General features: G+C 41.5%; 1 protein-coding gene across 1 annotated transcript; it reads left to right on the forward strand.

The window, feature by feature from the left end:
* Positions 1–5,960: 5,960 nt before the first annotated feature.
* On the forward strand, positions 5,961–11,284 carry LOC139535881 (homeobox protein Hox-C13a-like). Its single transcript, XM_071335765.1, has 2 exons — positions 5,961–6,763; positions 10,240–11,284. The coding sequence occupies exons 1-2, from the start codon at positions 6,103–6,105 to the stop codon at positions 10,497–10,499; spliced, it is 921 nt and encodes a 306-aa protein (XP_071191866.1). The 5' UTR covers positions 5,961–6,102; the 3' UTR covers positions 10,500–11,284.

Genomic DNA, 11,284 nt, shown 5'->3' on the forward strand with positions numbered 1-11,284 from the left:
GGCTCTCCTAATTGGAACGAGTTTACACTTAAGCTCCACAATGCCGGTGTGAAGTTAATTCTTGCCTGTCTAGACTTATTACGACAGTGTTTGTCCGCGTTCCCTACCTTGACCTTGGACTTCCTTGTGTCTGCCATTTTTGAATGAATGGCAGGAATGAATGGTCAATATTTGTGAGTAGCTCCGCTGGCCGATATGAGTTCCTATTTCCTGGGACAAACTGAAGAGTTAGTCCAACGATTTTATTCCCTGTATCGCTTCAATTCCAATAGCCTAGTCCAGGGTTCTCCAACCATGTTCCTGGAGAGCTACCATCCTGTAGGTTTTCGCTCCAACCCTAATCTAGCACATCTGATTCTAATAATTAGCTGGTCGATACGCTGAATCAGGTTAGTTACAACTGAGATTGTAGAGAGAACCTGCAGGAGGGTAGCTCTCCAGGAAAAGGGTTGGAGAGCCCTGGTAGGCTGTGGTTTGTTTCATGTTGCTTTTGACACAGCGCCCATACCTGGTCAGCCCAGCCTCACATTCAATTCGCGCATATATGTACAAAATGTATTTCAGCAGATTTCGTGCGTTTTTGTGCATTTTTGGGGTGGTTCAATTCGTTTGAAAATACACGAATTTCTGTGCTACTTAATTCGTGCAAAAATACACGAATTTCTGTGCTACTTAATTCGTGCGAAAAGACACGAATTTAACCAGTAGGGACGACACACAAGCCGTTGCAACAACCATAGACGCGATCGCCTGTATTCATTTATTTTACGTTATGAATATATAGATATTTTGTATTTTTTTAACCATTTAACCATAAGAGGTTATATATATATTGTCTTTATTTAATCCCTATTAAAACATTGTGGTTTTATGCCTATATGTACTGTTTTCGATTTTTCTGAACAGACTTTTCAGGATAGAATGAATGTAAGCAATGCATGATGGTTAATGGTGTTTTATTCGGTTGTAGTTCCATGTATTTCTTAAAAAATAAACGTGTAAACCATATTTATTGAACAGAATGTAACTGAAAATACAATGGCAGCCTTGCCATTGTCCATCAATAACAAAACTTTTTTTTTTCGTATAACATTTGGGGAAACGTATGCAGTCATTGTAGTCTTACATTTTGTTGGCCAACCAAAATTACCAAAACGTTAACCCGTAATAAGGCTAGGGTGGCTGAGTGTAAATACATGGCTCTGAGTGTAAGCACCTTTTCACTAGAAACGTTCTTGTGTTCAAATTACCGTCAGTGCGAAATAGCTAGAAAGCTTTCGTATTTCCACTTGGCTGCACCTACGGTTACGATAACGATAAATCAAGTGCAATACCTGCGTCGACCTGTGTCGAGCAGCAAAACACCGGAAAGCTTCTAGCCTACCGGAAAGTTACAAGAAGAACAAGAATAGTTACCTCATCCGGTCATGTGACACTCTGGATGCCCCCTAAAAGCAATTTCAACCGTTTTGAAAAATGACGCCTGGTAACCCCAAAAAAATACCAGGTGCATGAAAAGTTTGGACTTAGAATATTTTTTGAAAACCTCCATAAATCACTCAGGCCAGCACCCATTGATTTGGGGCGGTAGTATAGCGCTCCCAGAGCGGGTATGGAAGTCTGGATCCCCCCTAAAAGCATTTAAGGCTCTGTGTGTCTTTAAGCACCATACTTTTTCACTCCATCCTTGCTGTGTGTGTGTGTGTGTGTGTGTGTGTGTGTGTGTGTGTGTGTGTGTGTGTGTGTGTGTGTGTGTGTGTGTGTGTGTGTGTGTGTGTGTGTGTGTGTGTGTGTGTGTGTGTGTGTGTGTGTGTGTGTGTGTGTGAGAGCTTTTCTTTGACATTTGTTTAGCGAAATTACTGATTTACAGTTCATGAGGGTTGACCGATTCACACATTTAAAGTTTTGGAAAGATCTGACTTTTTTAAACCTTCGAAACAGCACCTATGACCCCATTTTAAGGCACTTCCGGTTGGCACAGGAAGCTATAAGTAAATACATATCCTGATCGGGGTATGCTTTTACAGAATCCTGAGTTTTAAGTCTATACGTTAAGAACTGACTGATTTACACAAGGTTGAATGCACTATATATCACAAACTGCTGGTTGGGTATGGCAAAACACTTTTAGGGTGATTTTATCACTTCCGGTTGCTCCAGGAAGCTTAGAATCAACACAGGTAGACCTCATAGTGGCTTGATGGATTGTCATTGAAGACAGGTTCATAAGACATTCATAACCCACATAGGCTTCAGGTTGAATTTAGGGGTGCAGGCAATGTGTTCCTATGGGGTGAGATGTCATTGTAAACTGTTTGATGTAAACACCTTCTTTTAACTGTTAAGGGTTAATGCCACACGGTCAATGTTAGGCTTGCACAGAGACCTTAGGAACGTTCCTGAGGTCAAATTGTGCTTCTAAACCTTAACAGTTCTCTCTCTGTCTCCCAAAAGCAAAAGACTTGAAATGTAGGTCAAGGGTCATCTTCCTGTCACTGTCGCTGCGCTCAGACCGAGCAAGCTACGGTCAAGCGGGGCATCTCGTTGAACTCGGCACGGCCTGGAGATAATGGCAATGCCATTTCAGGCTTTGTGTGTCTTTAAGCACCGTACTTTTTCACTCCATCCTTTTATCCCCTTTTCTTCGTGGTATCCAATCGCTAGTAATTACTATCTTGTCTCATCGCTACAACTCCCGTATGGGCTCAGGAGAGACGAAGGTCGAAAGCCACACGTCCTCCGAAGCACAACCAGACCAAGCCGCACTGCTTCTTAACACAGCGCGCCTCCAACCCGGAAGCCAGCCGCACCAATGTGTCGGAGGAAACACCGTGCACATGGCCCCCTTGGCTAGCGCGCACTGCCCCCAGCCCGCCACAGGAGTCGCTGGAGCGCGATGAGACAAGGATATCCCTACCGGCCAAACCCTCCCTAACCCGGACGACGCTAGGCCAACGGACCTCCCGGTCGCGGCCGGCTGCGGCAGAGCCTGGGCGCGAACCCAGAGACTCTGGTGGCGCAGCTAGCACTGCGATGCAGTGGCAGAGCTTTGAGACCCACTTAAAAAATGTTCGTCTGAACACACTGCAACTGGATCTGTAACTTTTTTTTTTTTTTTACTCCTTTTTGTGAACATGACCAATTTGTCAATGTACGATTTCTCTTAAATTACGATAGATAAATGGCTGGTTCTTTTTTTCCTGACACCGTATGCTTATGTACTTTGACGTGAAGCGGTCAAATTAGCACCCTACTTTACGTTTTAGCCCTTTAATCCCAGAAAAATGGCCATAACTCAAAAAGCGTTGAGGCCTCGACGCCATCTTGTTCGGGGCCAACTGTCCATTACGTCTTCGAAATATTTTCCGTTTAGGAGAAAAGGCCACATGCATTTGCAATGTGCTTGTGCATTTGCAATATTATTTATTTTCCCTCTGGTGGGAATTTCCTAGACTGCGGAAAAATGACCAAAATGTGTTATTTTTATAAAACGGAAACCGAACGTCCGAGAGATTTAGTTTGATGACTTCCTGAAAGATCTCTCCCCCGCGCACGGCCCGACGCCGTCCGCGAATTTTAGAAACGTCGCAGGACGTCTAGTAAGGGACCTTACATTTGCAATGTGGCGTTTCTCACTAACGATATGGCGAGTGCTAAAATGTTCCCTTAAGGTATGGAAAGGCCTTGGAAAGGCCATAAGTGTAAGCCAACATAATTCATTATTTTACATTAACATGTAATACATGCATTATGAAGAAAATGGTGTAATTTAGGCTCCACGAAATATGAAATGGGTTATGAAGAAAATCGTGTATGGTTGCCTACATGACAAAAAGGCGTTCTGATTACAAGTGCACCAGTATCCAAAGTATTAAGCGAAATCAAGCACAGAAAACAGCATTGGCATTAATAAAACAATATTTCCCACGAATTAAGTCGCAGGTAAATGTGCGTCTTTTCTCAAAAATTCTGTTCAGCAAGTCTAAAACAGTACATATAGGCATACAACGACACATTTTAAAACATGGTTAAACAAAGACAACATTTCTGTATATTCATGACGTTGAATTAGCCATTAAGAAGAACAAAAATGAAATATAAATTATCCGTCTATATGGTTGTTGCAAAGGCTTGTGTCGCCTACTGGTTAAATTCGTGTCTTTTCGCACGAATTAAGTAGCACAGAAATTCGTGTATTTTCGCACGAATTAAGTAGCACAGAAATTCGTGTATTTTCAAACGAATTGAACCACCCCAAAAATGCACAAAAACGCACGAAATCTGCTGAAATACATTTTGTACATATATGCGCGAATTGAATGTGAGACTGTGTTGACCTGGTGCATTCAGCTATACAGGACTGCCTCATGACCACCATGGTGTCCTTCTTGTGTTGTACTTAAATTTTAGATGGGCTTAAATAATCACAATTTGTGTTTATAGTGCGACTGAAACTTCACGAAACACGTTCTCGCCCAGTACATACACGCCCCCAAAACACTATTCTTAGAATATAGCAATATCCTACATTTTTGGCAAAAATAGGCCTACATTTTAACTATGTTTAGCACATCGTCTATGCAATTATTACTAAACCTGAAATGTAAGGCATTATAGTTGGTCAATAATTTATTGTCCGATTAAATAATTTGAGTACAGGTGCAAGCATGGGCGTAAGACCAAGGCCTTGCGTCCCTAACACAGATTCTTGACTCAGATGACAAAAACGGCCAATACACATCTTTATTGTTCATTAGCCTATACTGGAGAAAATAATACATTCTGTTAGATTGAAGAATATGCATGGACCACTACTTTGGAGAAAACGTTCATGTTATATTAGAGAATATGCAATTTAGGAGGGGTGGATAGTCTGTAGCCTATGTTTTTCATATTTTCAGTTTTGCCAAAATTGCACCGCAATTTATGTTTAATAACCCCAAATTATAAAGACCAAGCAGTTGCATGTCTCAACAAACCACTATTTCCGAGTATCCAACCGCCATAAGGATACGAGCAAAACAAAGTGGTTTCTCTGTGCCGTAGAGAAAAGTTTTATTTTATATTTAATACCTTTATTATTTCCATTGTTAGTTTCTTGTGTCAAATGTATTTGCCTATTGTTTGAGATAGTGGTAGGCCTACATTAACGCAAATAAGCCTACCAATCATTATTAGATTCAAACAAACATGTCTTAGAATTTGGAAAAATGAAAAATGTCAGTCAAGTTAAATAAATGTAGCTGTCATTACGCATTGAGAATTATCAGAAGGTTTCAGACAGGCCTATCTACCATTGACAGAGCCTACGACGAGAAACATCATTTCCTACCAAAAGTCCTATAAATTACAATCCCATTTTGAAGGGTGGTGTGTTATGCTGCACTCTACATCTTCTGGTAAGATTAGACATTTTGAGTAAATCGACTGTTATTTAATGTCATATACTACATTTAAAAGGTCCCACAGCCAACAAACTCAGGTTCTCTTTACAGACATTGTAACTTTTAAAACGCAAACGTAGCCTATCCTTTCGCTGATGGTTGCTAAATGTTGTATTTCAAAACATTAGACTATAAGTGATGTACCTTAGCCTAGTTGATTACATCAGAATATTGTTTAACCAAAATACGCCCAACAAGCCTAATCTTTACCTTATCAAGAACCGAAAATACTCACACGTATCTAAATAGTATCACTGGCCCGGCGAATTGTTCAACATCGCCAACGTTATGTGGTTTAGATTAAATACTTTTCCGTTTTGTAAAATATGAAGATTATGGCCTCTTCCACCTTCAAACTGTTGAGCATGTTTTACGTCCCCTTTAAGGATACTTGCCTCTGACAACCCAAGCCAATGAGAGTATCCGCTGGACTTTGCAATCAAGAAACAAACACCAGTGGTGGTTTAAAGGGATGAGCCACTCGCCCCCACCCCTAGCACACTCTCGTGTCGGTCTCGTTATTGTATCACGTGTCGGCGGATCTAGGGTCTCAATAATGACCTGGACACTTGAGTATTGCGCATGCGTAACATGTGCTTGGAGATGAGGTGTCAGTCTTGGAGTAGTCGACTTTTAAAAAGCTTCGGCAACCCGTGATATGACGACTTCGCTGGTTCTGCATCCACGCTGGGCGGACACCTTAATGTACGTATATGAAAAAAGCCCGAATGAAAATAATCAGAATAAAAACCAATCAATGGAGGGACTAGGCGGGAATTGTTCTGCTACTCACTGCAGGGAACTGATCTCGCACTCAGCGTTGGGACGACACTCCGGCAGCCTAAACCACCAGGGTTCTGTGTACTCGGACATACCCTCCCAGGACACAGGGCGACATTGCTCCGCTACCCAGACTTCCTCTAGCACCACCCTGGGTTATGGCTACCCGTTCGGAAGCCCTTATTACGGTTGTCGATTGTCACACTCGCACAACGTTAACTTGCAGCAGAAGCCATGCTCTTACCACCCTGCCGAGAAGTATACAGAACCAAGCGCGGCACTGCCCACGGAAGAGCTGTCAGGCAGGGCAAAGGAGTTCGCCTTTTACCCGAGTTTTGCCAGTTCATACCAGACTGTCCCAGGTTACTTGGACGTGTCTGTGGTTCCCGGTATCGGTGCGCACCCGGAACCGAGACATGATACTTTGATTCCCATGGATGGATATCAGCACTGGGCTCTATCTAATGGCTGGGACGGACAGGTGTACTGTTCTAAAGAGCAAACACACTCAACACATCTCTGGAAATCTCCATTCCCAGGTATGAAAACCTTTTCACTTTTATTAAAATGCATGGTTCATGTAATGTTTTATAATACCAGTGGTTTTTACGTTTCACACTTGTTAGTGTTACCTGCACTGCACTAAGACGAACAGGACCAAAAGTGTGTGTGTGTGTGTGTGTGTGTGTGTGTGTGCGCGCGCGCAGTGTTTCCCCTATTTTCATTTAGCAGTGGTAGCCCACCGTTGCTAAATTGTTGCCACCCCTGCAAAAAATGTCATAAAAAAATGTGTATATATATAATTTTTTTTGCAGGGGTGGCAACAATTTAGTAACGTTGGGCTACCACTGTATACATATCTCTCTAAGAAAGGATCGACATTTCATGACATACATTTGCTTTTATTTATTCATTTAAAACCCGTTTCCTTTGTATAGCCTTGTCATATAAAACAGCTTATGACTATAACGCACTTGAAGTGCATGATATCACAGGGTAGTGAGAGTGTTTGTTTATGTTCGTCTTTGCGTTCAATTCCGGAGAAGAGGCCATTTTTCAATAGCCGGATATTGGACTAGAAACAATGCAAAAAAACAATACCTTTGAATTTATAGTCGCTACAATGAGGTTTATGGATTGGAGCAGGGCACTGTTGCCCTCCCAGATAAAATAACAGATATTTGCTCATTGCAGTAAATATAGTCATAACAGGGAGTGGTGCCTTGAAGCTCGCGATTTTTACGCCTTGCGTTTATTCTCAATTTGCTATTGCGAGCACAGTTGTTTTCAGTTTTTTTCGTGAATATTTCAAATTCAATGCCAAATCAATGGTAATCAAGGGCGACTCCATATAGGATCGGTGAGGTGTGTGTGAGAGAGAGAAAGAGAGAGGGATAAATCAATTATTCATAGACTATGAATGCGTTGAGTCAATTCATAGAAATATGCATTTTCAGTTTTGTTTCCATTTTATAAGTAGCCTTAGAAACCTTTCATGTATAAATTGTCTAGTTCAACCGAATAGATCCGTTAGTTATGTGGTGACACTCCGTTATATAAACAGCAGAGAGACAAGTAGGCCGATTGCCACTATTGAATAGCACATTCAATTTCTGAATACTACCTTGTTGACGAATAGCTCAGATTGATTGGCTTATCATTCACAATCTAGTAAAAAGTTGACACATATGACATTTGGAGCTTGTATTACCACTTGTCGTAGGCCAATACAGTGAATAGCCTATTGTAATATCATGTAGTATTGGGGCTATATGCCCATAACACAGAATAGACTTACTGTGTTTGAACAGTCAAACATTTTCATATAGACTGTACAGTTTTATTTTGTATTGTCCTTGGTTCGACTGACCAATTAACCATTCATAATGTTGTTCATGACCTCGTTAAAATACTCCTTTATATCATCTCTGCTGTCGATGCGCTCTTAAATGAAACCCTCTGAAATAAAACTCAGTAGAATGAATAAATAGGCTATAATAGGACTGTTAACAAACCAAACTAATGAGCACAACCCATCCGTATGATCAAATGAATAGGATGTGATGTCTTCTATTACATCAATTGAAGCTGCATTCAAGTTTAAAATCAGGGGCCATTAATATAGATAGGATTAGCTGCCCAGCCTATTCCCAACCTATTACAAGTGACATTATAAACTGGGTGGTTCGAGCCCTGAATTCTGATTGGCTGACCGCCATGGTACTGTATATCAGACCGTGTACCATGTGTATGACAAAACATTTATTTGTACTGCTCTAATTACATTGGTAACCAGTTTACAATAGCAAAAAGGCACCTCGGGTGTTTGTGGTATATTGCTAATATACCAAATCTAAGGGCTGTATCCAGGCTCTACGCGTTCTGTCATGCATAAGAACAGCCCTTGGCCTTGGTATATATCACATATACCACACCCGAGGTGCCTTCAGATTATTAAGGCTTAATATTCGCAGTGTTTTCCTGTCAGTATGCCAATTTCATTTTTATGCATAGGTTACATATCTATGTTTGGACTAAATGGTCATCATGGTGTGCCTAGCCAGCAGGTCGCCGTGATACAAGTCAGTATTAGACATACATCCATGTCTGAGGACTTCAGGAGATGGGCTTGGCAAGGCCGAAGTCATTTAAACATTTAGATAATACGCTATATATACAAAAGTATGTGGACACCCCTTAAAATTAGTGGATTCAGCTATTTCAGCCACACCTGTTGCTGACAGGGGTATAAAATCGAGCACACAGCCATGCAATATCCATAGACAAACATTGGCAGTAGAATGGCCCGTACTGAAGAGCTCAGTGACTTTCAACGTGGCACCATCATAGGATGCCATCTTTCCAAAAACTCAATTTGTCACATTTCTGCACTGCTAGAGCTGCCGTGGTCAACTGTAAGTGCTTTTATTGTGAAGTGGAAACGTCTAGGAGCAACAACGGCTCAGCTGCGAAGTGGTAGGTCACACAAGCTCACAGAATGGGACCACTGAGTGCTGAAGCGCGTAGCACAGAAAAAACATTCTGTTCTCAGTTGCAACACTAACTACAGAGTTCCAAACTGCCTCTAGAAGCAACGTCAGGACAATAGCTGTTCATCGGGAGCTTCATAAAATTGGTTTCCATGGCCGAGCAGCTGCACACAAGCCTAAGGTCACCATACGCAATGCCAAGCATCGGCTGGAGTGGTGGAAAGCTCGTCACCATTGGACTCTGGAGCAGTGGAAACGCGTTCTCTGGAGTGATGAACCACGCTTCACCATCTGGCAGTCCGACGGATGAATCTAGGTTTGGCGGATGCCAGGAGAAAGCTACCTGCCTCAATGTATAGTGCCAACTGTAAAGTTTGGTGGAGGAGGAATAATGGTCTGGTGCGGTTTGTCATGGTTCGGGCTAGTTCCCCTTAGTTCCAGTGAATGGAAATATTGCTACAGCATGCAATGACATTCTAGATGATTCTGTGCTTCCAACTTTGTGGCAACAGTTTGGGGAAGGCCCTTTCCTGTTTCAACATGACAATGCCCCCGTGCACAAAGTGAGATCCATACAAAAATGGTTTGTCGAGATTGGTGTGGAAGAACTTGACTGGCCTGCACAGAGCCCTGGCCTCAACCCTATGAACACATTTGAGATGAATTTGAATGCCAACTGCGATCCAGGTCCACATACTTTGGTCATGAAGTGTATATTTTGATATAACTATACCATAATGACTGCAATCTAACCGTAGCCTACCTCAAATATTTAGGCCCATCTTAATAAAGTAGCCTATAGCCTAGCCCTGCCCAGCCCAATCTACGGGGACCATGAACTTCACAAAATGATTTTAAATGCAATGCATCAGAATCCAGTGCAGGGTGCTTTCACATTGTTCTGCCTGTAATAAAATCAAGTAAAAAACTATATTTCCAATAGTTTCTTCTCATTTTCAAATGTAGGCTAACAGTCGTTGTTTTCTCGGCCTTCCTTTCAGTGTGTTATGCCCTTCTTTTCTCAGATGTCGTGCCTTTGCAACCAGAGGTCAGCAGCTACAGACGAGGCCGCAAAAAGCGAGTTCCTTACACCAAGATCCAGCTGAAGGAACTAGAGAAAGAGTACGCAGCCAGCAAGTTCATCACCAAAGACAAGAGACGTCGAATATCTGCCACTTCAAATCTCTCCGAACGCCAGGTCACCATCTGGTTCCAGAACCGGCGGGTGAAGGAGAAAAAATGTGTCTGTAAATCTAAATCAAGCTCTCACATGCATGCCACTTGATTCAGTCCAATCTCACTGGCATGACAACTCAAATACTTTTTTATCACAGAAACGCTCGATATTTATATCGACAGAATTCTCACCTATGATGCATTGCGAAACACAAACTTAATCTCACCTCCCTATTTGGACATAAACTGGGGGAAAATACAGAAGATTGAATGAAAACTGGTTGGAACGAACGATCACATCCTTACAGGAGCATCGAAAGCAATACCAGCATTGTTGGTATAGCCTCAGACCTGAATTACAAACTTTTGTGCCTGATAAAGTAAACTGAGGTCTTTGGGGATTTCATACAGTTATCTTGTTCAGACATTTTCAGGTATTGGACGCATCAAGACTGAAAACTCACTTTTCAATGATATTGTATATGGCCATTTTAGTTTGATCCCACGGGATTGAGCAAGGTTACTATTGTCTATTGTACAGTGCCATGCATATTTAATTAAAAGTTGTCTCGTGTGACGGGTTGTAAATTGCTACAGACTATTTTATGGTTCTCATATTTTGATCATTTTTGTCAGTGAAGGATATGTCTCTGTAATGCAACTGGAATGATTGTAATCAGTATAAGAATATTAAAAAGTATTGCATATTCATGCAGAATCTTTTGCCATTTGGTTTGTATAGTGAGTTAGGTCTTATAGCATTCGGGCTGTGCATTCCGATTGTACGACATTTTATTCCTTTTATTTGGTGCAGTATTTGAACTGTGTGGTGCTCGATCGAAATGTACTCAATGGAAACATGTTTCATAAATAAATAAATATACCGATCAAACA

Source organism: Salvelinus alpinus, chromosome 12 (assembly GCF_045679555.1).
Source record: "Salvelinus alpinus chromosome 12, SLU_Salpinus.1, whole genome shotgun sequence".
NCBI lineage: Eukaryota > Metazoa > Chordata > Actinopteri > Salmoniformes > Salmonidae > Salvelinus > Salvelinus alpinus.